The sequence below is a fragment of the Gossypium raimondii genome, chromosome 13 (assembly GCF_025698545.1).
Source record: "Gossypium raimondii isolate GPD5lz chromosome 13, ASM2569854v1, whole genome shotgun sequence".
Classification (NCBI taxonomy): domain Eukaryota; kingdom Viridiplantae; phylum Streptophyta; class Magnoliopsida; order Malvales; family Malvaceae; genus Gossypium; species Gossypium raimondii.
The window spans coordinates 50,804,405-50,830,055 of NC_068577.1; the positions used below are offsets into that span (position 1 = coordinate 50,804,405).

The following is a 25,651-nucleotide window of genomic DNA, read 5'->3' on the forward strand; positions in this document are numbered from 1 at the left end:
GTGAATTAAAGTCTGCTTAGATGTCCGTAGTCCGTTGAAAATAAGAAGTGCATAATATATGGGAAGGATAATTCTACCTATGTGACTTTCCAATACGAAAAGTTGTCATTATTTTATTTTTTTATGTGGAAGATTAGGGCGTGGAGAAAGTTTATGTACTTTATGATTGAACATGGAGATACAAAAGATAAACATGGAATGGGATCTTTCTCTACGGGCCCCTCCAAAAAGGAACGTATAGTTTGAGAGTCGATGGTTGCAAGAGGAGCCAAGGAATATGGTCAAAAGTGAGACGAGTCTAAGGAATGTACGGGTAGAGAATTATTGATTGGGAGTCAGAAGTTCAACCAACCAGACTGAGGGGCAAGGAATTAATTATAAGGCCCAATGGGAAAGAAATTATGGAGAACTACCGAAAAGATGTCAGTGGACATGGAAGTAGTGATATGATGGAGCGCAATCCATCATAGGAATGGACGAAGAACAAGAGGAGGACCCTATTGGCATAATAGATGGGAAGAAACGACAAAGGAGGAATCAACATTAGGAGACATACACAAAAAGTATGGAAACCAATTTTGACAATAATTTATCGGTGGTCGCTAAAAAGCAGGCCGATTGGTTACAATGAAAATCTTAAGCTGAAATGTCCACGGTTTTGGGCAACCACGGACAGTAAGACGTCTCAAAAATCTTTTAAGACAGTATTTGGTCCAGCTTTTGATTATTATAGAAACAAAATTTAGCTAAAAAAAGATAGAACGAATATGGCAAAAGTGTGGTTGTGGAAACAATATTGATGTAAAAGTGGAGGGATCTAGAGGGGGCCTCTCCTTAGAATGGAAGGAAATTTTAATTATTGATCTGAAAATTCTTTCTAACTCGTATATTAATGTGAAATTCAAAGAAGAAAGCGGAGAGGCCGAATGAAGGTTTAAAGGTTTTTATAGGTCCTCAACAGAGCAACTAATGAGGGGGTCATGGAATAAGCTACAGTGTTTACGCGAGGTTTGTCAACTACCTTGGCTAATCATGGGAGATTTTAATGAAATAATGTACTCTTTTAAGAAAAAAAAGGGAGAGGTTGAGAGAAGAAAGAAAAATGGTAGCTTTCAGGGAAGTTTTTGAAGATCGTGAATTAATTGATCTTGGTTTTTCAAGGCAATGGTTTACATGGGAAAGAGGATGAGTAGTGGTAAATAATATACGAGAAAAATTAATAGAGGAGTGGCAAATCCAGAATGGTGAAGTTGTTTCCCTAGTTACTCTTTATGTCACTTAATACACAACTTTTTGGACCATTACCCATTACTTATAGATATGTTGGGGGTTCGTAATGATACAAGAAGAAGAAACTTACCCTTCCATTTGAACACCAAATGGGTATTTGAAGAAAAATTTGAGTAACATGTAAAAAGAATCTAGGGCTCAATTAATGAAGAACTTCTAGGGAAACTTTCAATTTTGGGTAATTCCTTAAAAGAATGGGCCTGAACCAATAAAAGCTTGCGTCACAAAATGAGAAAAGAATTAACCCAAAAGCTTGAGGAGTTGAATGATGAAGATCCCAATGAAGAGCGATTAGTAGAGATCACTGAAGCCAAACTAGCTTTAAATATAGAAGCTGATAAAGAAGAATTTTTTTGAGAATAACGAGCAAAGGAAAATTGGCTCAAAATAGGTGATTGTAGCACAGTGTTTTTTCACAACCATGTGTCTTATTGCAAGAAGAGGAACACAGTCAAACAGCTTGAAGATGAGAATAGAAGATAGATTGAGAGGGACAACAAATTGCTAAATTTAGCAACAAGATATTTCATGGATCTTTTTTCCACAAAACATGTGCAAGATTGTGAAAAATTATGGGCAGAAGATCAACCTTGCATTCTTTTCATTCTTGAACATCTTAATGAGGAGCTTTTAACTAACTTTAAAGAAGATAAGTTGTGGGAAGCCCTAAAAACAATGTCTCCTTTAAAAGAGTCAGTTACAGATGGATTCACTGCTCTCTTTTTTCAAAACTATTGGTATATTATAGGGAAGGACGTAGCTAGATTTTGTTTAGAAATTTTGAACAATTAGAAAGAGCTAGGCATTATTAATAGTACCAACATAGTTTTAATCCCTAAAGTCAATAATCAAAAATTTATGAACCAATTTAGGCCAATCAACCTTTACAATGTAGCATATAAAATAATCTCGAAAGCTATCGTCAATAAGTTTAGAAAGGCTATTAGTTACTGCATTGAGACTTTTTTCCCAGGCAGACAAATTATTGATAACGTATTAGTGGCATACAAATTGTTGCATTCCTTTAAGAAGAAACGATATGGGATTGGAAATTTTTCCCTAAAACTAGGCATGAAAAAAGCATATGATAGGGTAGAGTGGACTTTCGTTGAAAATATGATTAGGAAGCCTAGTTTCCGAGATAAGTGGGTTTCTTTAATCATGCGTTACATTAAAAGTGTCTCATATTCTGTTGTGTTTAATGGAGGGAAAGCGATTGGATTAAACCCTTCTAGAGGAATAAGGCATTGAGACCTCTTAAGCCCATATGTTTTCATCCTTTGCATGAAGGGGTTATCAAGACTCCTAAATAACGCACGAAGTGAAGGAAGAATATTAGAAGAGAGAATTGGGAGAGGTGGTTTATCAGTAACCCATTTCTTTTCCGCTAATGATAGCATCTTAGTTGGAAAAACAACAGTGGAGGGAGCATTAGCCATAAGGTCAGTGGTCAATGAATACGAAAAGATATCAAGTCAGATGGTGAATTTCAAGTAGTCACTAATTTATTTCAGTAACAATGTTAATGATAACGTATTAGTGGCATACAAATTGTTGCATTCCTTTAAGAAGAAACGATATGAAATTGGAAATTTTTCCCTAAAACTAGACACGAGAAAAGCATACGATAGGGTAGAGTGGACTTTCGTTGAAAATATGATGAGGAAGCCTAGTTTCCACGATAAGTGGGTTTCTTTAATCATGTGTTGCATTAAAAGTGTCTCATATTCTGTTGTGTTTAATGGAGGGAAAGCGATTGGATTAAACCCTTCTAGAGGAATAAGGCAATGAGACCCCTTAAGCCCATATGTTTTCATCCTTTGCGTTGAGGGGTTATCAAGACTCCTAAATAACGCACGAAGTGAAGGAAGAATATTAAAAGCAAGAATTGGAAGATGTGGTTTATCCATAACCCACTTCTTTTTCTCTAATGATAGCATCTTAGTTGGAAAAGCAACAGTGGAGGGACATTAGCCATAAGGTCAGTGGTCAATGAATACGAAAAGATATCAAGTCAGATGATGAATTTCAAGAAGTCACTAATTTATTTCAGTAACAATGTTAATGATACGGTCAAAAGGTAGATAGGAAATGATTTGTGGGTTTGAATAGCTAACAACCCAAAAAAAATACCTTGAACTTCCAACGACGGTGGGAAGCAGGAAGAGAAACACCTTCGTTAAAATTAAAGAAAAATTCTTGACGAAAGTAAAAAATTGGAGTATTCATAATTTATCCGTTGGAGTAAAAAAGGTGTTTATCAAATCTCTTTTGCAAGCCATTCCACTCTATGCTATGCAAGTTTAAAGATTACCAGTTTTATTATGTCGAGAGTTAGAGATCATTATGTGCAAATTCTGGTGGTGAAATTTAAAAACAAATAAGGGTATTCATTGGTGTAGTTGGGCGTCATTATGCGTCCCTAAGGCGCAAGAAGGGATTGGTTTTAAAGATTTATCAAGTTTTAATAAAGCCTTGTTGGAAAAACAAGGGTGGAAGCTAATCACCAACCCCACAAGTTTACTCACGCAAGTAATGAAGTCTAAATACTACCCAATAAGTGATTTTCTTAATGTCGAATTAAGTGTTTACCCTTCATTTACCTGGAGGAGTATATAGGGCACTCGAAGTGTTCTGGAATCGGGCATGGGTTGGAAAACTGGAGATGGAAAGCCAATTAATATATGGAATGATGCTTGGCTCCCTGGAGAAGAAAAGTTATAGTTTCAAAATATAGATTATAGGTGCACTTTAGTTGCAGATCTAATTGACCATGAATCTAATACCTGGAGGGAAGAAACCTTGAGGAGGCTTTTCCCTGAAGAACAAGGTAACATAATTTAGTTAACATGAATCTAATGGACTCTTTGCAACCAGATATCAGAATTTGGCAGGGGGATAGATCAGGGAAGTATATGGTAAAAAGCGGTTACAAATGATGTGTTACAGAAAAACTAAACCTGCTGGGGAATGAAATTAAAATATTTTTGGAAATTACTAGAAATTATTATACAAAGATATGGAGCTTAAAAGTCCCCGGCAAGGTACGGATTAATATATAGAGAATCACAAACAACTTATTGCCTACATTAAGTAATTTAAAAGCTTGCAGACTAAGGTATGATGCCCTGTGCCCACTATACAGAGAAGAAGATGAATTAGTTAGCCATTTATTTAGAGATTGCAACCTTGCAAAATAGGCCTCCAATAATTGGTAGTAACAGTGGCACCAACACATGTCAATCAAACATGGAAATAATGGTTAGCTAAGACTTTCAATATCAACAATGCATACAAATTTACATGTCTGGCAGTTTCACTATGGGAAATATGGTATAACATAAACAAATACTATCACGAAGGTATTCAACAAAGTTCATGCGAGATTATGGCTTTTACTAAAGCATAAATTATAGAACTGGCCATGCTGGAGGAAGCAACAACATGCAAATTCAATATGGAGACAACTGTAACACCCCTAACCCGAATTTGTTATTGGAATAGGGTTACGGAGCATTACTAGAATTTACAGATCAAATAAATAGATATTTCATATCATATAGCATTCATATTAGGATCCAATCGAAATCAAATATAATGTCCCTTATGTGTGCCCTCGAGGCCTAAAATACACATTAGAAACAAGTCGGGACTAAATCAGGTACTCAAAGAATTTTTCTAAAAACATTAAAATTTTTCAAAGGTGCAAGGGACAGATGCTCGTATGGCTAGGCCGTGTGTCTCATACGGTTAAGAGACACACTCGTATCTCAGGCCGTGTTAGCATTCGAAATAGGGGCACACGGCCATTTCCCAGCCCGTGTCCAAACTTATGAGCTCTCTGACTTGGGTCACACGCCCGTGTGCTAGGCCGTGTGAGCATTCTGTTTTGTGCAAATTTAAGTTACAAGAGATACACGGTCATGTCACCTGGCCATATGTCACACACGGCTGAGACACACTTCTATGTTTCTGCCCATGTGAACAAAAAATAGGTCATTTTCCTAACCATTTCTCACTCAATTTGCCATCAACCTAAATCAACATTTTTGGACATCAACAAGCCATAACAAGGCATTCAAATCAAGCCAAAATCAATACTTAAACATGTAATACTATCACATACCAACAATATGCCCTTAGGCTCTTTAAATGACAACATAACTCATATCAATCAAATAACCAATTTCACCTACATGACCAAATAGATATATGCATAATTTACCAAATATACCTATTCAACCTAACCATTTCAATCAATCACACATCAAACATGATAAGGTCACTTACATACACATCAAATTTATCCATCATAACCATTCAAATGGCTAGTTCCAACAAAACATTTATATGCCATCATTGGTCAAATTAACCTATAAATGCCATTATAACCAAAATTTATTTACTAATTATATCGAAAAGACCGATGGATAGTGTGAAGTTAATCCAATCAGCTTCCAACCAAAATAAGCTTCTGAATTACTATAAAACATGGAAAATAACACAATGTAAGCATTTAAGCCTAGTAAGTTCATATAACAAGGAAATTAACTTACCATTTAATCACATTTAAGGTAAGCATGTTAATATAACCAAACCGATTTGGCCAAAAGCCTAAACACATATCCTCGACATGTTAGCCATGTAACACTTTCCATAACCAATAAACATGGATGTATATAATCACTAGGTAAGATTCACAAACATGTATCATCCATCTCATATTTCAATATATCATGTAATGTCATTTCCATGTAATGCAAGTATATACTCGTAATTGTTCATTTTGAACTCATATTGTTTCATATCAGAACTTTGCCCGTTGAACCATTTAAAATATCGTTGGATACACGGGTAGTACACACGAAGTGTACAAATCTATAATCCGTCAATTCATGTACTTGTATGCTTATATAAGCATATAAACGGGAAACTCTTTCGAGCCATATAACGAGAAGCTTATGTGAGCTAAATAATGGGAAGCCCGAGCTGTATATCGAGAAGCTCTTGCGAGCCAAATATCGAGAAGCTCATGAGAGCCAAGCATCAGGAAGCTTAAGAGAGTTGTGGTGTATTCGCAACACATGCAGGATTACAACCATATCGGGAACCCTAATGACATGTCATTTGTATCTTTCAAATTTCTAAGGTTCAAATGGGACTTGATAATTATCAGATATGTGATCATTATTACACATGGAAGTTTGTACAAATCACATACAACAATATTTAATTTACAATATTTAAATATACAATTTAGTTACACGAACTTACCTCGATAAGTTTCGTAGATACGAAGGCTACTAATCCTATATTTTTTCTTTGCCTCGATCTAACTCCGTATTAGGTCTATCCAGATCTATATGAATGAATTTAACTCGATTTAATATGATTCATATTCAATTTAATCCAACACACATCTTTGGAAAAATATTATTTTGCCCTTATATTTTAATTAATTATAATTTAGTCCCTAGGATCCAAAAATGAAATTCATACAATTTAATCATTATTCAAGCCTAGTCGATTTTCATACATATCAATAGCACCTATGTATTTCACAAAATTCAGAATTTTTATAAATTTTTCATCTTTTCAACTTAGCCCCTATTTGACAATTTCATCAAAGTTCTCCTTACAAAAGTTGTTTATCTAACAACAACCTTTCATTTTCTATCATAAAACTTCAAAATTCAACTATACTCATCCATGGAAAAACCCTATTACTTTAAAAGTTTTGCAAATTAATTCCTGAGATACCTAGATTAAGCTATTACGATCTCAGAAACATAAAAATAATTAAAAACGGGACAATAATACTTACCCAAATAAGCAAAATAAGCTTGCTAAAACTCAAGCTTCCATGGCTAGGGTTTCCATGTTTTTTTTTATGAAAGATGATGATAATAGATGATAATAATTGTTATTTAATTTATTTATCATCATTATTTTATTTAACTTTCCAAAATTAACCTTACTAATTTATTAAATTTCCAATTATGAATAATCATTCTTATCTACTAACTACTCTAAATGGTCTATTTTACATATAAGGACCTCTAATTTAAAATTCTATAGCTATTTAATACCTTTAGCTACTAGAATTCAACTTTTGCACTTTATGCAATTTTGTCCTTTGTATCAAGTTAGGAATGCAAACGGTAAAATTTCTTAATGAAATTTTTATACGATATTTCTATCATACTGTAGACCAAAAAATAATATTAGAATAAATTATCTTTCGATCTCAGATAAGTAGTCGTGAAACTACTATTTTGATTTCACTGAAAACGAGCTGTTAAAAAAACCCAGTGGGCACACCCGATAGAAAGTCATGTAAAGTTGAATTTTGATACCGCGTTTAACCAACAGAGCAACAAAGCAATTTCAGGAATAACTATCAGGAATCATATGGGGTTAGTTATGGGTTTAAGTACTTACTAGATAAACAATATCTGTAACCCGACAACCGCTGAAGCTTATGCATGCCTCTAAGGAGTGGTTTTTGTAGGAGAAATAGTATTTGACAAAGTTATCATCGAAGGCGATTCAAGGATCATCATGAAAAAGCTACAAAATCCAGAATATGACAGATCAGTAATCAAGGTTTTATAAATGATATACAAGAAAAAGTAAGAAACTTCAGGGATTTTGCGTTTCGTTACGTACCATAGGAAGCTAACGAGGCGGCGCATGCAGTGGCTACTTGGGGGAAAAGAAGCATCTGTCCGGCTTACTGGGTAGGAAAAACACCGTTGGAGGTTGAGCCCATAGTTTTAAGAGAACAAGGGGGATGTGTTTAGAAGGAGTAATATCGATGGTGTGGTGAACTGAGTCTGGAGAAAGGTAAGGTGTGATCGAAGCTCCGAGGAACTCAAAAAATGGTGGGATCTGGGGAAAAATTATGAAGATTGAAAGTTTATGGTTACCAGGTCCATCGACGAGGAAACATTCGGTAACACAGTGACAGAATAGAAGGGTAAGGGAAAGTTAGGATTATGGTTTTTTCAATTTTTGTTTTTTAGTATTATATAGAAACGTTTTACTTTCTCATTGCAAAAGTTAGGGGTCTAGTTTCAGGTTTTAGGAAATGCAAAACCAATGCACCACCTAAGATTTGCAATTATAAGACGATAGATGGCAATGGTAGGTGGATTAGGGTTTTCTTTTTAGGATTTTATATTTTTACTTGGCTTTCCTTATATTAATAAAGTGGCCAAATTTATTTCAAAAAAAGGAAGCAAAACTTTAAAAATCTAAAAAAATTAGGAAATCATAAAATATATATATAATTTCCAAAAATTTTAAAAAGTAAAATAAAATATCCAAAAATAAAAAAGCATAAAAATATAGAAATTTTCTAGAAATTAAAATATACTTTTCTTTTTAAAACACATAAAATACAAAAAGTGAAAATTAAAAAAGAGCAAAGAGTTTAGAAAATCTCAAAAAGTTTAAAAATCAGAAAATATAGAAAATTTCCAAAATTTAAAACTATACATTACTTTTTTAAAATACTTAAAATACAAAAAATGAAAATTCAAAAACAGCAAAAATTTCAAATATATATATAGAAAAATAAACAAAAAAATTAGATATTGTTATAAAATTAAGAGATGGAAAGAATAAAGAATAAAGAAAATATGAAAACAATAAAGAATGTACTTTATTGATCAAGAGGGTGATTTACAATTCTTCATCGAGTCTCTATTTATAGGCATAAGAAGTATAAAAAAAAGTAAAGATCTAATTCTAATAACTGTTAGAATTTAAAGTACATCAAAACTTTATCTTGATCATAATGGACATCCACTTAATAAGATATTCATATATATATATTTATAAGTATCTATAGTTTTTTTAACAATGTTGAGATTTTTTCCAAAACTTTTTTCGTGATTTTTATATTCAGTTGAATGTCATTATTGACTACATCTTGGTTTCTATATTCAATTGTAAATTTAATTATTTTAATAATTATTATATTTTCTATAATTTTAATTTTTAAATTATTTTTAAAAATTATAATCTCTAATATTTTTATGATTGTTTTGTAATTTTTATAAATTTTTTTTATAATTTTTTTGTGATAAATTGGAGATTTGAATGAACCTAGGCAATCATTTCTTTAGTTCTATTTGAAATTGTTTTCTAAAGTAATTTCTCACTTTCAAATTTTTATTTTACTTATGAGGATTGTCACATTAGCATTTGTTGGTTGGCATGGCGTCCGCTAATGGCCACACTAGCGTTACCGTTAATTTCTAATGATCAATTCGATTAAAGAGTTTCACTGATCAAAATTTTCAATTTAAAAACTCATTTTGTTGCAAAAATTGAAAGAGACTTAATTAAATTTTTTTAAAAATTTTCGAGAACTTTTTATACTATCAAGTGATTATTATTTAATACATGGGGTTGAAGGTTCGAAATTTTAAGTTTAAAATTGAACTTGAGTATGAAGAGCTATTGTTTTAAGAGTGGAATTCAATTTAACTTATTTAAGCTTTTTTTTTGTATTGTCCGTATTTTTTTATGGTTTATATTCGGGATTTATGATCGTCCCTGTTAGTAATATCATCTCCAAGATTTAAACTGACATTCTCTCCTTGAGAATACGACATACCTTATCATTACACCCAATACTTCTTTATAACTAAGCTTATTCGAAAAAGTTTAATCTTAATTTATGCTAAAACATTAGAATTAAAATTTTAATATTAAATAAAAGTTTCAATAAAATCGTAAATTATTTTAATAAAATATTAAGATATTGGAATTTAAGTTAATCTATAGCTCAAAATCTTTAAATCAAAATCGACCGAGTTGATGGGAAACGATATAATTAGATAAATGGACTTAATCTATTAAAAATATGAATATGTGGAATTAAAATTAGATTTGTTATTTTATATAATATTAAAAGTGAAAGACAAGAATAATATAATTTAAATTCATGTCAAACCAAAATTTAGTGGGATATATTAAAAATGATATTTAGCTGGCAATTTCCGGAGAAGGCTGGTCTGAGATGTAATCTTCTTTCACCAATCACAGTTTAATAGGTTTTTAACTTTCTATTTGTCAACGCCGTATTTCCCAAGCTATTATTAACAATATTGAATCAGAGTAGGCATGACGTAGATTCAAGTTGGGGTTAGGCAGATCGTGTTTTACTGATTTATTTTCTACCTGAAATATATATATATATATTAAACCATAAACATCACAACACCGTTAAATTATTAGTAAATTTATATTTTATTCACTAAACGTTAAAAGCTTATAAAATAGTTATTAAGTTATTTAAAAGTTTTATTTAAGTCATTAGCCGTTAAAATCGTTATTTATAGCTTTCTTTATTTGCACAGTGTGCATAAATCGCAAGCTTACCTTCTTATTCTCTTCTACTATTTAGTTTTATTTTCATAAAATAATGTTAAACCCCATAAATTTACGAACCAAAATCGAAATAATTTTCTTCTTAAATCTAAAGTATATTCTTCTACTCGTTGATGGGTACTAACCTACCATACCAATCATCAAATCATCAGTTGGAGCTCACTACCTAGACTTAAAAAAAAAAACTTAACAGCTGAATGACTTGAATTAATATTTTCGAATAATTCAATGACTTAATGAAAGTTTTTGAATAGTTCAGCGACATTTTGTAATTTTTTAAAGTTGAGTGATCAAAACATAAACTCACTAATAATTTTAAATGTAATTTACCCTTTAATAAATAAATAAATAAATAAATAAATTCAAGTCGAATCGAATCGGGTCGGGTTGAATTTGTAAAATCTTTCCCAAGGGTCAGGCGGCCTTTAGTCTTGGCGGCTATCATATTAAGTTTTGCTCATAATCCCTTCTTAATCCAACGCACTTGAACCTACATCATTCTGTATTAACAATAATATTCATGTCAATTGAATTAAGACTCAATCAATTATTTTTTAAAAGTTAATAGTTGAAAGGTTAACTTGAACTGAAAATTTCCAACCGCCTCAAATAAAGTAATTTGAAGTAATTTTCAAAGGTTAGACAGATAACATGTATGACCTTTGAAACTCACATTTAAAACCTCATCTAATTGATTTATCCAATTATGTTATAAGTTTATATATTATGCATAAGTTATGTATTTAATCTTGGTGATTTAATTTAATTATTTTTAGTTTATATTTTAAATTTTTAAATTTTGATCTTGGCCAAATAATAGTTATTAAATTTATTAAGTTAAATTCTACTATTCCTAAAATTTTGTGCAATAAACATATTATCGTATTTGTAACGCTATGTCAATTTAATATTTTTATACATTACTCACAAAAAAATTAAATAATTGATTAAACGATGGTTGTTTGTGTCAATACTAAAATTTCAAACTTCAAATTTTGAAAAATACAGCGACTAAAAATATGATCAAATTAAAAACTTGGGATTAAATCTATAACTTTACTTATAGTACATGACAAAAAACAAATTAATTATTGCCTTTTCCATTAAAATTTGAAAAGCATGAGAATAAAATTCGACTAATTCAAAGAAAGAACCGAGGACTAAAACGACAATTTCATTAACCGCAAACTCCTTGGGCCATATTTTCAAGGTCTATTAGAGTATTTTAATGGTTCACTAAAAATTCAATTACACTAAGAGCTAAATTGGATTTTTCTTTTTTTCGCTCTTTACTGCTTACTTTATGTATTTATATTTAATATCATAAGGGTGTAAATAGAGAAAGAAGCTAATATAGTCAGTCCACAGCCACAGCCAGTACTGACATTTTCATTAGGCTCATAAAAGATACACTACCAAATTTCGTGCCTTTCAAAGTAATTGAAGGCAATTCATATATTCCCGAAAATACAAAAATTTAGAGGGTAAATAACCAAAAAAGAAAAAGGAAAACAATTGGCCTAAAAGAGGGGCATATGATACGCCTAACAAATACTTCCAACACACAGTTATTCAAATGATTTAAGACAAATTTCCTCTGGACCATCTTCGATATAAAGGATGATGTCCGACCTCAGATATGCCTCTCACTTGGCACTCGCAAGTTGGGTGCGGAGCAGCTTGGCCGCTGCAACCATGTTGTTCAGGGCTGGCTTCACCTCGGCATACTTGCGAGTCTTGAGACCACAGTCTGGGTTAACCCACAAGATGTTGGTCTCAAGCACAGCAAGCATCTTGTTAATTCGGTCAGCAATCTCTTCGGTTGATGGTATTCTGGGAGAGTGGATGTCATACACACCAGGGCCGATTCCAGCACCATACTTCACTCCTTCACGGAATACTGAAAGGAGCTTTTCATCTGAACGTGAGTTCTCGATGGTTATCACATCAGCATCCATGTCGATAATTGAGTGGATGATGTCATTGAAGTTGGAGTAGCACATATGAGTGTGGATCTGTTGGATAAACACAACACCAATTAGAGGGTGTGCAGATACGAAAGCTTTCACGACGTGAAAAAAGTGAAGCAATATACAAACCTGGGTAGTGTCCTGGACACCGCAGTTGGTGATTCTGAAGGAGTGGACAGCCCATTTCAAGTAGAAGGCGTGCTCCGACTTTCTAAGAGGCAACCCCTCTCTCAAAGCAGCCTCGTCAATTTGGATAACATTGATACCGGCCTTCTCAAGATCCTCCACTTCGTCCTTGATGGCCAAGGCAATCTGGTAGCAAGTCTCAAACCTAGAAAATTCACAAATCATTGAATGTCAAAAGATATTCATATTGCAAAGCAAAAATTGCTCGTAGAAATGCAAATTTTGTAGTTTTTTCCCCTATAAGCTTCTCATGCATACCGGGGCTGATCATTTCTGACAAAGGACCAGTTGAGGATGGTAACGGGCCCAGTAAGCATTCCCTTCATTGGGCGTGCAGTCATGCTTTGTGCAGTAGATGACCAGAAAACAGTCATTGGCTTGGGGCGGCTAACATCACCGTAGATGATTGGTGGCTTGACACATCGAGATCCGTAAGATTGCACCCATCCATTAACAGTGAATGCAAAACCAGACAACTGCTCACCAAAGTACTCAACCATATCGTTTCTCTGCATGGTTATAGGTAATAGTTGAGTATGCTAGCCAAGAAGTAAATGAAAAGACCAAAATGTGAAGGTACACTCACCTCAGGCTCTCCATGAACCAAGACATCAATGTCAAGCTCTTCCTGAAGGTCAACAACCTTCTTAATTTCCTCCTTAATGGCTTTAATGTAATCATCCTCAGAGATCCTGGAGTGAGAGACTACTAGTTAAAAGACTGGTAATATTGTCATTTTACATAAAGATATCACTGAAAATTTCCTGATTAACTCACTTGTTAGCCTTGAATTCACGACGAACTCTCCTGAGCTCCAAGGTTTGAGGGAAGGATCCAATGGTTGTGGTGGGGAGGATTGGAAGGTTAAGCTTTTTCTGCTGGGCATCGAGTCTAGCACTAACATTAGTTGCACGACGGTGATCAGAGCCCTTCAAAGCAGCAGCCTGGAAATGCAAGCACCGAACATAACAAGGTAAGCAAAGAGAGATTTTCACAACAAAAAAAGATTACTGCAGAGAAGTCACATGAAAGAAAATCAGAAATTTTGTTTATCGAAACACTTACAGCTTTTTGAACAGCCTCGTTAGTCACTCTTGGGGAGGACTTCCTTGAAGCCTGAGCAGCAGCATTGGCAGAGAAGAAGGCCTAAAAAGAGATGAAATAATTAGAAAGTGACTTGGTATCATCCAAATATGGAGAAAGCACCAAAAGCCCAACCCCAAAGGCATAAGACCCATATCAAGATGCTATCCTAGTTCATAGAAAACCAGAAATAAACAAGTGGCAAGATTAAATGGGATACCTCATCCTTTTGACCAGCCAATGCCTTGGCAAGTGCATTGACTTCAACAACTTTCTGGGCAGCAAATGCGAGCCACGATTTGATTTCATCGTCTAGCTTAGTCTCATTCACTAGATCAACAGCGGTGTGGAGAAGCGAGCATGATGTGGACACCACCAGGTTTTCTGTACATCAGAAAGTGATTCATAAACATCAGATATAATAAATAACAAAATTGTCATACTTGCAAATTATAAGCCATCAAAAGCAAAAAAAATAGCATACCTTTGCCAACAACAGCCTCAAGCTCCTTCAAAGTGCTGAAAGAAGCAGCAAGATCATTGGCCCAGATGTTCCTTCCGTCCACAACTCCAGCAAAGAGGTACTTGCCCTTAGGGAAATTGCTCTTGACCAAATCTAGAGTCTGGGCTCCACGAACCAAATCCAAACCATAAGCAGTGACACCCTTCAACCCAATGAGTGTCTTGTATGCCTCAGAAGTAAGATCAGCAAAGTAGGTCTCGATCAATACATTCAAGCCAGAGAGAGTGGATTCCAAATCATCATAAGCAGCAGTGAATGCTTGCAATTTGTGAGAGTCAAGATCCAAGACAAGGGTAGGTTCATCGAACTGAATCCAGGAAGCACCAGCTGCCTTAAGGTCAGATATAACTTCCCTGTAAAGAGATTCAATGTTAATAATGGCAAATCAGAGCAGTTAAATCAATAATAACTTGAAGACATAAAAAGAAACAACTCTTACTTGTAGATAGGGAGGATTTTGGGGAGGAGGGAGAGAAGAGAAAAGGTCTTCTCAACACCCTTTGCAGGTTTAGAGAGCAACAAGTATGAGACAGGGCCGATAAGGACCGGGACTGTGTTAACTCCAAGCTACATGTGGAACAGAAAATCAGCACCCAAGTTTCATGATAAGACTAAAATCAACAAATAAGAACTAGAAAAACATAGCATACAATCAAGCAGGTCTAAGTAATCACTACTCCGAATCTCACTGGAGCATTCTCAAAAATTAACTCTTAGAGAGCCATGAACTATTACTTGAATCTAATCCCAAATTCAGACAACCATTTTTTTTTACTGCATTTGAACTTATAAATCCTACTAGGCTAACTGTTCTAATTTCCTAAGCTATTAGCATTAGAATACATGAAAAACAAAATCTACTTTGTTATCAAGTATACATATATAGATAGATAGATAGATTCGGGGAACATACCGCCTTAGCTTCCTTGTACTCATCCACTGCCTTGTGAGATGCATAAGAGAAGTTAACATCAGGTCCCAATTCAGGAACAATGAAGTGGCTGAAACAACAAATAGAGTACAATTTAAGTTTTAGTATCATAAAACTCAGCAATCAGTCAATAAGGTAATGAAGTAAGACAAATGATGGCAACTTACTAGTTGGTGTCAAACCACTTGGTCATTTCCATTGCAGGGACAGAGGCATTTCCTCTGGCCATGGAGAAGTAAGTGTCAAATCCGATCTCACCACCATTCCAGCCGTATCTAGGTGGAACAGCTCCGAGCATCGATGTGGCATCGAGCACCTGGTCATAGTAAGAGAAAGTATTGCTGGGGATGTACTTGATCCCAGCATCAGACATCTGTTTCCAGATGGATGACCTGAGATCAGCAGCAACCTTTTGCAAATCCTCGGCACTGCTCTTCTTATCCCAAAAGGATTCCAAAGCAAACTTAAGCTCTCTCTTTGGTCCCATACGGGGATATCCAACAATGTGGGAGGCCATTTTCTGAATCATTTAAAATAAACAGACAAATTCAGCTTTATTATATAGAATTCAAATCTAAAAAGATTATAAATTTACATGTCTTATCTATATCCCTGAATTGAAAATTCAATAGAATCAAAGCTCAAATCCATGAATGCAGCATGGACTGATAGATCCAAAGCTTACTTCGCTTTAGATCTACAGAAAGAAACTAATGGTAACAGTCTCTAGATCTATAACTTCCATGACAAAAAGATTGGATCTAATTGAATTGCTTTCATAGACAGACAAAACAGAAAGATACGCTGAGGAAACAGATCAAATACTAACACTAACCAATAGATCTGACCAAAAAAATTAGACAAATTCTTTAATGATTCCCAAAAATCCAAGTTGGATAGACAGCAAAAAAGAGGCTGATCAAGGCTTATACTTTCTAGTAGATTTAAGCAAGACCTTTTTTTTTTTTGAAAATGGAATTTTTTAACCATACCAAGGGAAACCCGGAATGAAAACCGACTGGTATAGTTCAAATGCTGGCACACATCAGCAGATCTCAATCAAAAGTCCAATTTTAGTAATGTTTTGTACAAAATCCAAGTAATAAAAAAACATCAGGGAAAGTAGGAAAGCTGACAATTGACAGTAGATCTCGGCATAGGGAGACACAAATCTTAAATGTTTTTAAGGAAAAAAATTGATTCAACTTCAAATTTTTGGCAAGTTTGAATGATTAATTATAATTAATTAAATTGAATAATAACAGAGCAGCCATGAGTTAAGAGAGGAGCCGAACAGCACCTTAATAAAAGGAACTGGTAAGAAAATCTAAAGAACCCTTTAGATATAGAGAGAGAGGAAGAAGAGGCACGATTTGTGAGAGCGGAGGTGCTGCCCTTTTATAGCCAAAAAATGGTGGCCGCTCCATTTCAATGTCCCAAAAAAATCCCAGATTTTTATTTTATTTTTTTAGTTTTTTATCATGAAAATGGAAAAAAGTAAACTAAAGCCTACGCGCGCCTCTTTCTTGATTTTCGCGTGGGATTGTTTTCAACGAAACACGTGTTCTCGTCTTACTTGGATTTTTTTATTTCATTTTTCAGCTTAGTTTTTGGCTGTTTTACCCAAATAGGCTAAAAATAAATTATATTTGTAAAAATAACCCAAGTTTAAAAACAATAATCTAAAAAACCTAAAATAAGCAGTATTTATTCTTTTTTTACACCAATGATTGCCTAATAATTGTGTCAGAATTAAAAAAATTAATTTTTAGGTTTTGGCACATCAATAATAGAAACCCATGTATTTTTTTAAATTTGTATAATCTTGATATCTGAAAAAGGAGAAAGAAAAAAAGAAAAAATTATTTTTGGGTGCTTTTGTCAATGGCGGCACCCTACAAGATAAAAAATTCCTTTTTTGTCGAATAATATATAAATATCTGAAAAAGTAAAAAATTTGGGTCTTGGCTTTGTCAATGGCGGCACCAATCTAATTTAAAAAAATTCTTTTTTTTTCATGTCGAGTCGATATAATTATACGAATAAAATTTTAAAAAAATTTTGGGTCTTTGGCTTCATCAATGGTCAAGGCACCAAGACAAAATTAAAAAATTTTTTTTTCATGTCGAGTCGATATAATTATCTGAAAAAATTATAAAAAATTTTGGGTCTTGGCACTGTCAATGGCAGGCACCCAAGACAAATTTAAAAAATTATTTTTTCAGATATTTATATCGACTCTAACACTAAAAAAAAGGAAAAAAATTTTTTAAATTGTCTGGTGCCGCCATTGACAATGCCTGCACCCAAAAAATTTTTTAATTTTTTCAGATAATTATATCGACTTCATTAAAAAAAAAAAATTTTTTAAATTTGTCTTGGTGCCGACCATTGACAAAGCCAAAGACCCAAAAAAATTTTTAATTTTTTCATATAATTATATCGACTGACGACTAAAAAAAAGAAATTTTTTAAAAATTTGTCTTGGTGTCGGCCATTGACAGGCCAAAGACCAAAAAAATTTTTTTTTTATTTTTTTCATATAATTATATCTAACTCTGACACGAAAAAAATGAAAAAAAAATTTTAATTGTACTGGGTGCCGGCCATTGACAGGCCAGCACCCAAAAAATTTTTTTTTACTTTTTTCGTATATTTATATCTTATTCTGACAAAAAAAATTTTACTGTAGGGTGGCGGCCATTGACAGGCCAGCACCCACCCAAAAAATAATTTTTTTTCTTTTTTTTCTTTCTCCTTTTTTGTATATCAGTATTATACAAATTTTAAAAAAAATACATGGGTTCCGGCCACTGACAGGCCAAAACCCAAAAAATTAATTTTTTTAATTCTGACACAATTATTAGGCAATCATTGGTGCAAAAAAAAGAGTGGGTACTGTTCATTTTAGGTTATTTTGGTTATTGTTTTTGAACTTGGGTTATTTTTACAAATATAATTTATTTTTGGCCTATTTTGATAAAACAGCCTTAGTTTTTAGTTGAGTATAGTGGTAAAATCAAATAAATTATTAAAAATTATAAATTTTAATTTTATTGTGAATTCAATTTATTTTAAGTTTAATTCAATTAATTTGTACTCATTCATAGATCAATTAGTTTTTATTTCTTTTCAATTTTATTTCTATCAATTCTCGATCCAACCAATTTGATTTGATTCAAACATTATTGAAAAATAACTTAATAATTTATCTTTATTTTTAGTTAATGTTGAAATTTTAATTAAAATTTGATGTAAATACCCTTTGTGACCTTGATAGTTCGAAAATGAGCAAATTAGTCCCTCTCAAAAATAATAAAATTCAAAATATTTATAATTTTTTCCAAAATTTTATAAATATATATTAAAAATAAAATTATTAAAATTACTAAAAACCCTTAAAAATATGTAAGAATGCTAATTTTTTTAAATCCAAAATGATAATGTTGAGGCCTTAAACAAGCAAATTGTCAAACCAAACTTATCATACTAATTATCTTTTTTTTCTCTTAATTTGTTTTAAAAGAGTTTTCAAATATACATGGTATATATGATCTTTAATTTGGAATTTAATAATATCGCCAGTAAGATTTATGGCCGGTTTAATTTTTTGAATTTAACTTGAACAAATTTATTCGATTTAACTTGATTCAAAAAAGTTTATAATCAAGTTAAAATGATAAAATAAAACTCACCAACTTGACTAACTTGAAATTTTTCATTTGATTTAGCTTGATCCGATCTTATGCTCACCTCTTTACCTAATAACAAAAGTATTATGTTGTAGTCATAAAAGCTTAGGTTTGAACTTAAGCAACCCCGCTCCTCACCTCCAATTATCAAAAACAAAATGCCATATTGAATTACGCCATGAGTTAAAAAAAGTGTTATTAAATCTTTTATTAATATGAATCTCGAGTTTAATCTTTAAATCTTTTCTGTATAAAAAATTATAAAGTCTAAGGAATTTTATTCTTAATTTTATAGTAAACTCAGTATCATTAAATTAAAAATATTTATTATCAAATACTTGTTATGTTTTAATATTTAATTAAATCAATTAAATTGATAGATTAAGTAAAATCCATACCACATAAAAATCATTTTTTTCTGTTTAATGGTTTTATTCTAAAAGAGTACAAAAATAGGAGTCACATATTCTCGTGGGCTCCCACTTCCTTTTTTTTTTTTCTTTTACTTTCTGTGTACTAAATGATTGATGAAATGTGGATAAGATTTTTAATCAGTAATAAGAATCAAGTCCTCGTTAATTATATATAGACCCAATGGAAAATTTGTCCTCTTAGTCTCTTTATTATCGATAAAATTGGTAAAATTATACTTTGCTTGTTAAAATAAAAATATTTTATTTAGCCCTTTAAAAATCATGAAATTATAAGTCAATACAAGATAATATTATACTATAACTTCATAAAAAATTTATAGTTCAATTCTGACTCCCTAAAATTTTTTTGGTTCGCTCCTATTATAGATAAAAAAATTAATCTCTTTACTTTTGTTTATGAAAAGAAATATTCAAATTATTATATTTAATTTTATCCAAAATTATCCAAAATAATATAAAATATTATATTAATTTTCATTTCTTTTACTTGTGTACTAGATCTAAATAATTTACTTACAATTTATATACAATTAATTTTGTGCATTTTAAAGTTTAATTCTATTTTTATTTTTTGAATTAAAATGTAAGTTTAATCATCATCACCATTAATTTTTTATTAAATTCAAATTCATTATAACATCATTCTTTTATTACATGAATGGCTATTAAGTATATTTCTCTCATATCAACAAGTTTAATAATATATAATTTTAACGGTTTTAACAATTGATTATGAATTTCAAAATCTTAAAATTAAAATAACTAAATTCTTCAAAGAAACTAAATTTTAAATATAAAATACAAAAATATAAAAACATATTTTAACCTTATTTTTATAAATCTAATAGAACTAAACAACATATAAACAAAATTCTTGGTAAAAACATAAAAAACTCGCTGTTTTTGGGGAGTAGTAAAGAAGTGTAATTTCTTTATTGGCTGAATTTTTTTGAAATTTTATTGGCTGGTATTTTATTATTTTATTTTAGCTTTTTTAAAAAGAAATTTAGAGAGGGGTTGGTGGCTGAAAGTTGTTGGGGTACCGGTGGTGGGCCTATTTTTTGCAATGAGGTTAGGGAGATCATTTTTTTTTAATATGAGGATTTTTAATATAAATTATATACTAACAACATTTTTAAGAAAAATAAGTACAAATTTAATTGATAGCTAATTTTATTATCTACGAAAAATATAAAAGTTAATACTTATTTTTATTAATTTTATGAATTTATTTCGGTGATAGTCTTTGATTTGTGATATTATATTTAAATTTTTATATAATTAGGTAAAAATAAATATTATATATTGATTTGTACAAATTGATTCAAGCCAAACATGGTCTTGTTAGGAGAGTTGTTAAGTGGGTCCAATTATAATTTTTAAACACCTTATGATACTTACACATGTTGCCAATGGTATCCACAAAAGCATGATTTCAAATTACTAAGGTAATCACTATTGGTGGAGGTGTTATTTTTATTTCAATACCAGTATATATTATTTAGATGTGTCATTTTGAGCATAATCATATTATTTAAATAAATATATTTTAATTATATACATATAAATATAAGTAAAAGATAAATTTTAGTTCGATTGCCATTGGTATTGTGGCCAATATGGGAGGATGTGATTTCGACCAGTTGAAACATGTTTATCATCCTATTTAAGGGTTGGAAAAAGGTTATGGATTCAAAATAAAAAAGAGATAAATTTTAATATTAATAACTATATTCAACAACTTAATTAAATTTTAATTAAATTATTTTATTTTATTTTTACATGCAATAATACAAAATAAAAAATTAAGATAATAAATATTAAAAATTAGTTCAAAATACTAAATTCTTGTACCAACTAATACGGGTTGGTACATATCAATACAAGTTAATATTGGTTAATGAAAGTCCTAAACTGATGTTTGCAAGCAAAACAATAACAATGTCAGAAGTAGTGCTGGTGACTAGTGTCAATTACTTTAAGCATTGAGTATTAATAAGTTATAAAAATAAAGAACACTTGATTTGTTTACGCATTTCATTTCCCTATGTCTAGAGGCCAAATATGCAATTCATTATCTTAGCAACACGTACAACAAGTGATTACAACATCTAACAATCACTAGATTAGACTCACTTTTGCGCCTAATATCTACACGACTCTCCTCTAAACATAAACCAAGTAACACACTTGATTTTCACTCAATGCACTCAAAAGAAACATTAATCAATGAAGAAGAATAAAAGTTCTCAGTTCAGTACATTACCTATACAAATCTCCTCAATATAAAAGAATTGAGACTTGCTAACATACTACATCAATTACAATCAATTTTCCCATGAAACTAACAAGATAATAAGCATAAAGAATATCATCAATCAACTCAGGATAAATTTTGAGTCTTTATGATATACTTTCAGGTTTTGTCGGTTTTGATTTGCTCCACCAAATTTGGGAAGTTTGATTGCCTCAATCGAAATCTAGATCAATCCCCAAGATATGTTGTTATGTGTAGTTTGGATGTCAATATTGGGTCTACTGGCGTCCAAAGTATCAGTTAGAATCACAACCCAAGATTTGTATTGTCAAAATTTTGCCAACTTAAACATAACAAGTTTTTGAGTAGGCAATGCCAAACAATTGACATTGGTCCTTGGTATTGCTTAAAAACTGCCTCAACAATTAAAATGAACCGAAGCCTTTGGGTTGGTTGCTAGTCATGGCCTCTTCAACAAATTCTTAGATTTTTTTTTTAAAATTTTTAGTTTCAATCTGTTTTGTTTTTTCTGAAAACTATGATGATTCTTGTATCAGTCTACTATGTTTTATCCAAAAGCAGTGATGGTTTTAGTTTTTTTTCCACTTTATTTTATCTGAAAAGTATGGTTGTTTTTTAGTTTTAGTTTTTTAGTTGTGTTCTAACGTATATATAAAATTTACCAAAGCAAGAGTGTTGTATGATCTATCAGAAACCATTCTCAGAAGACCTTGTTAAGATAAATCATTGTGATTATATTCGCAAAATTGGACTCTAAGATGAGAGGAGAATAGTCCATTTGAGACTTAATTTTTTGTATATCAATATATGGTGGGTGTCTTGACAATGGCATTTTGGTTGATTGAAGTTCACCGTCAATTTGGTCTAATGATGGTAAGGCTAAGATGCAAATTTTAAGAGATTGATCAATGTGATGCATCTTTGATTTTTTTATAAAATTTTATAGTGATATAGTTACTATCAATTTATCTTTCTCCTCTACTAGACTTACTTTATAAATAATTGCATTTGTGCATTAATTCATAATAATTTTATTTTTAAAATTAAAGTCCAACCCATTTTATAAACATGTCTCGTAGAATAATTTCTTAAAAAAAGTTTGAATGAATATAGTAGGAGTTTAAATTTTGGGTAATTGCGGTGGAGACAGAGTGGCACGTCCTCCAACCGGGTGTCAGTGGTACCACCCTACAATTGTCAATAAACTACTGCAAAATCCGATGCTGGACCACTCCCTCACGTTTTCATTTTCTCTATTCAAAACAGAATCATCAACTTTTTTATTTCTCAGCCACGTCACAATTTAATTATAAGGATAAATAAAGTGATTTACAAACTCTCTCACAGCGCAATCCACGTTCAAACCATATATTTACATTATAAAATAAATGCAAGATTTAAAATTAATTAACGATATATAAGAAATTAAAATAAAAAAATTAGTTTAAATTGTGAGTAAAAGAAATTTGGATAAACTATAAAAACAGTCGCTAAATTTTGGTGACTTTTTTTTTGTCATTAAACTATAAAAAGTTACATTTTGATTACTAAATTTATCGACTTATAACGTTTTGGCCACTTGTCCGCTAATGATCGTTACAACCTTAACAGAATAATGAGGTGACACATTAATTCAAGGGTTAATATCTAATTTGATCCTTCAACTATAGCTAAAACATTCATTTATGCACTTTTATAATATTTTTAACAATAAAATTTCAGAATTTTAAACATTTTTTAGAATTATTATTAAAAATGTTGTCAAAATACAAATTTGAGTGTTTAAGCTATAGTGCAGGATCAAATTGGATATTAACTCTTGAATTAATGTGACACCTCACTTTTTGTTAAGATTGTAACAACCATTAATGAGCAAGTGACCAAAATATAAATTTTGTAGTTAGTGACAAAAAAGAAATTTAATAAAGTTTAATGACCATTTTGTAGTTTATCCTTGTTTAAATATTTTTTATTTTTTATAATTTTTAAAAATTCTAGTTTTTAAACTTTCGAAATTTATAAATTTTTTCATATATTTTTAGTCTTTTTTAGAATTTGTTATAGTTTTTTTTTTATGATTTTTAAACACTTTCAAGAGAAATTATCAAATTTTACCATGTGGCACAACCTTAGCATGCCATATGACATGTAACACTCCCATACTTGACCTGATCGTTAGGTCAAGGTATCGAGATGTCACATTCATTGCCGAAACAACTATAGAAATTTCAGATTGATTTATCTTATTATTTGATTATTGAAGGCCATTATACTTGTTTTAGTAGTAATTGAATTTATAACAGAACTATTTACGAGTTAAAGGAACTCACTAAAACTTGATATTCAATCAAAGATAACAAAATTTATAAATTAACATAATTTTTAAAGTTTTAAAATAAGTCTATTGGAGGACTTGCACTTTCTAAAGTAGTTTACCCACTTTATATATAGTTCTTATTTATTTTTAAATTCGCCAATTAATTTAATTCTTCATAAACTTTTAGCCAATGTTCCAAAATCACATCAATTAACAATTATTCACTTATTATTTTATCAATTCGCTTAAATATTCTCACATGTATTAATCATTCCATCACTTATAACCATTTGTGACATTTCAAATTCATCTACTATTTTATTTTTCCTCCTCCCCATATATATATATATATATATATTAGAATTTTAGCTTTTAGTATGACATGCTTATGTGTTTATATCAAAGTTGTCCACTTGTGCCATAGTCACTAAAGTATTTATATCTTGAGCTACAAAATTTGAAATTAAGACCTGCTTGTTGTTTTTGAAACTAGACTCAAATATATTTTTACCATAAAAAATTTAGAATTTCTACTTTAGCCAATCAGTACAGTAAAGACTTCAAATTTGCCCTTGTTCTGCTGCTTGACAGCTTTGGCCCTTCTTTACTAAAAAATAATTATAACTGGATTTGTATGATGTTTCCATTTATTTCTCTTGAAAATGGACTCGTTAAGAATTTAAACATATAAATTTCAGCTCCTAATCATTTTTGTACAATTTTTTTTATGATTTTCTAAAGTCAAAACAGGGAAACCAAATCTACTCTGATCTTATTTCACAAAAACTAATATATCTCAAAATATACAATTTTGCTTCTTTCACAATTACTTCCACACAAAACTAGACTAATATGTTTTAATTCAATATTTAATTCAACCTCTAACTAAATTTCTATGAATTTTGGTGAATTTTAAAGTTAAGTCATTATTATTGTCCAAACTGCTTTTAATGAAAATATTTTCTTTTCCATGATTCTTTGCATTATCTTTCATTCAATCACACATAATTACCATACTTTTGATTACTATACAATTTAATCACTTATGTTTATGTGTAGATTACATATTCATTTCTTAATCCTAGTACTTTTCACAACACAAATTACATTCTTTCTTACCAAATGTAGTGTTTTAAGTTTCTATTCTTCATCAAATACTTTCTATTTACAGTATTTAGATTAAATACATGTTTCATATATCTCATTCACAACATATTTAACTCAATTTATTGAAATACGAGTAGGGTTGTATGAAACTTATCTCATTTGTCAAAATTTCTTCATTTCTTCTTCATTTCCATTCCTTTCTCATCTTCACAACTTTCTTTCCATTTTCTTCTCATTTTCTCCACTTTCATTTACTATTTTCTTGCTTCTAAATTAACGAATATATTCTCTAGAATCTCTACTTCATCTTTTCTCTTTAATGTCTAAGGAAATTTTCAAAATTTTGGAGGAAAATGGATTTTCATGGCAAAAGACTAAATTGTAAAGAAAAGAAAACTTCCTTTCTTCACCCTCTCACTTACGTTGGAAGAATGATCC

The 25,651-nt window shown here is 31.1% G+C and overlaps 2 protein-coding genes across 4 annotated transcripts in view; both read right to left on the reverse strand.

Annotated features, from left to right (window-relative positions):
- Positions 1–8,429, reverse strand: part of LOC105782479 (caffeic acid 3-O-methyltransferase) — a 46,509-nt gene extending 38,080 nt beyond the window's left edge. Inside the window, exons 1-4 of one of the 3 annotated variants that reach the window (XM_052626284.1) lie at positions 7,960–8,429; positions 7,732–7,860; positions 4,077–4,108; positions 3,894–3,994 (exon numbers count right to left, since the gene is read on the reverse strand). In XM_052626284.1, coding sequence (XP_052482244.1) covers positions 3,894–3,938 — 45 coding nt within the window. In that variant the 5' untranslated portion in view covers positions 3,939–3,994; positions 4,077–4,108; positions 7,732–7,860; positions 7,960–8,429. Of the gene's footprint in view, positions 1–3,882; positions 3,995–4,076; positions 4,109–7,731; positions 7,861–7,959 lie in introns of all 3 variants that reach the window. The other 2 variants (XM_052626285.1, XM_012607237.2) reach the window with 2 other exon arrangements.
- A 3,599-nt stretch (positions 8,430–12,028) lies between these two features.
- On the reverse strand, positions 12,029–16,817 carry LOC105782513 (5-methyltetrahydropteroyltriglutamate--homocysteine methyltransferase). Its single transcript, XM_012607295.2, has 12 exons — positions 16,686–16,817; positions 15,553–15,905; positions 15,368–15,455; positions 14,894–15,021; positions 14,416–14,807; positions 14,152–14,315; positions 13,914–13,994; positions 13,626–13,792; positions 13,435–13,540; positions 13,107–13,357; positions 12,792–12,993; positions 12,029–12,707 (listed from the first exon to the last, which is right to left on the reverse strand). Exons 2-12 carry the CDS (start codon positions 15,900–15,902, stop codon positions 12,339–12,341), a joined length of 2,298 nt encoding a protein of 765 aa, XP_012462749.1. The 5' UTR covers positions 15,903–15,905; positions 16,686–16,817; the 3' UTR covers positions 12,029–12,338.
- Positions 16,818–25,651: the final 8,834 nt, after the last annotated feature.

Excerpts from the sequence above, each read along its gene's own strand:
- LOC105782513 (XM_012607295.2), bottom strand. The coding sequence starts at position 15,902 with ATGGCCTCCCACATTGTTGGATATCCCCGTATGGGACCAAAGAGAGAG. Across the intron at positions 15,022-15,367 it reads AGTACAAGGAAGCTAAGGCG|CTTGGAGTTAACACAGTCCC; the intron begins GTATGTTCCCCG and ends TTCCACATGTAG. Across the intron at positions 12,708-12,791 it reads GTGTCCAGGACACTACCCAG|ATCCACACTCATATGTGCTA; the intron begins GTTTGTATATTG and ends TTTATCCAACAG.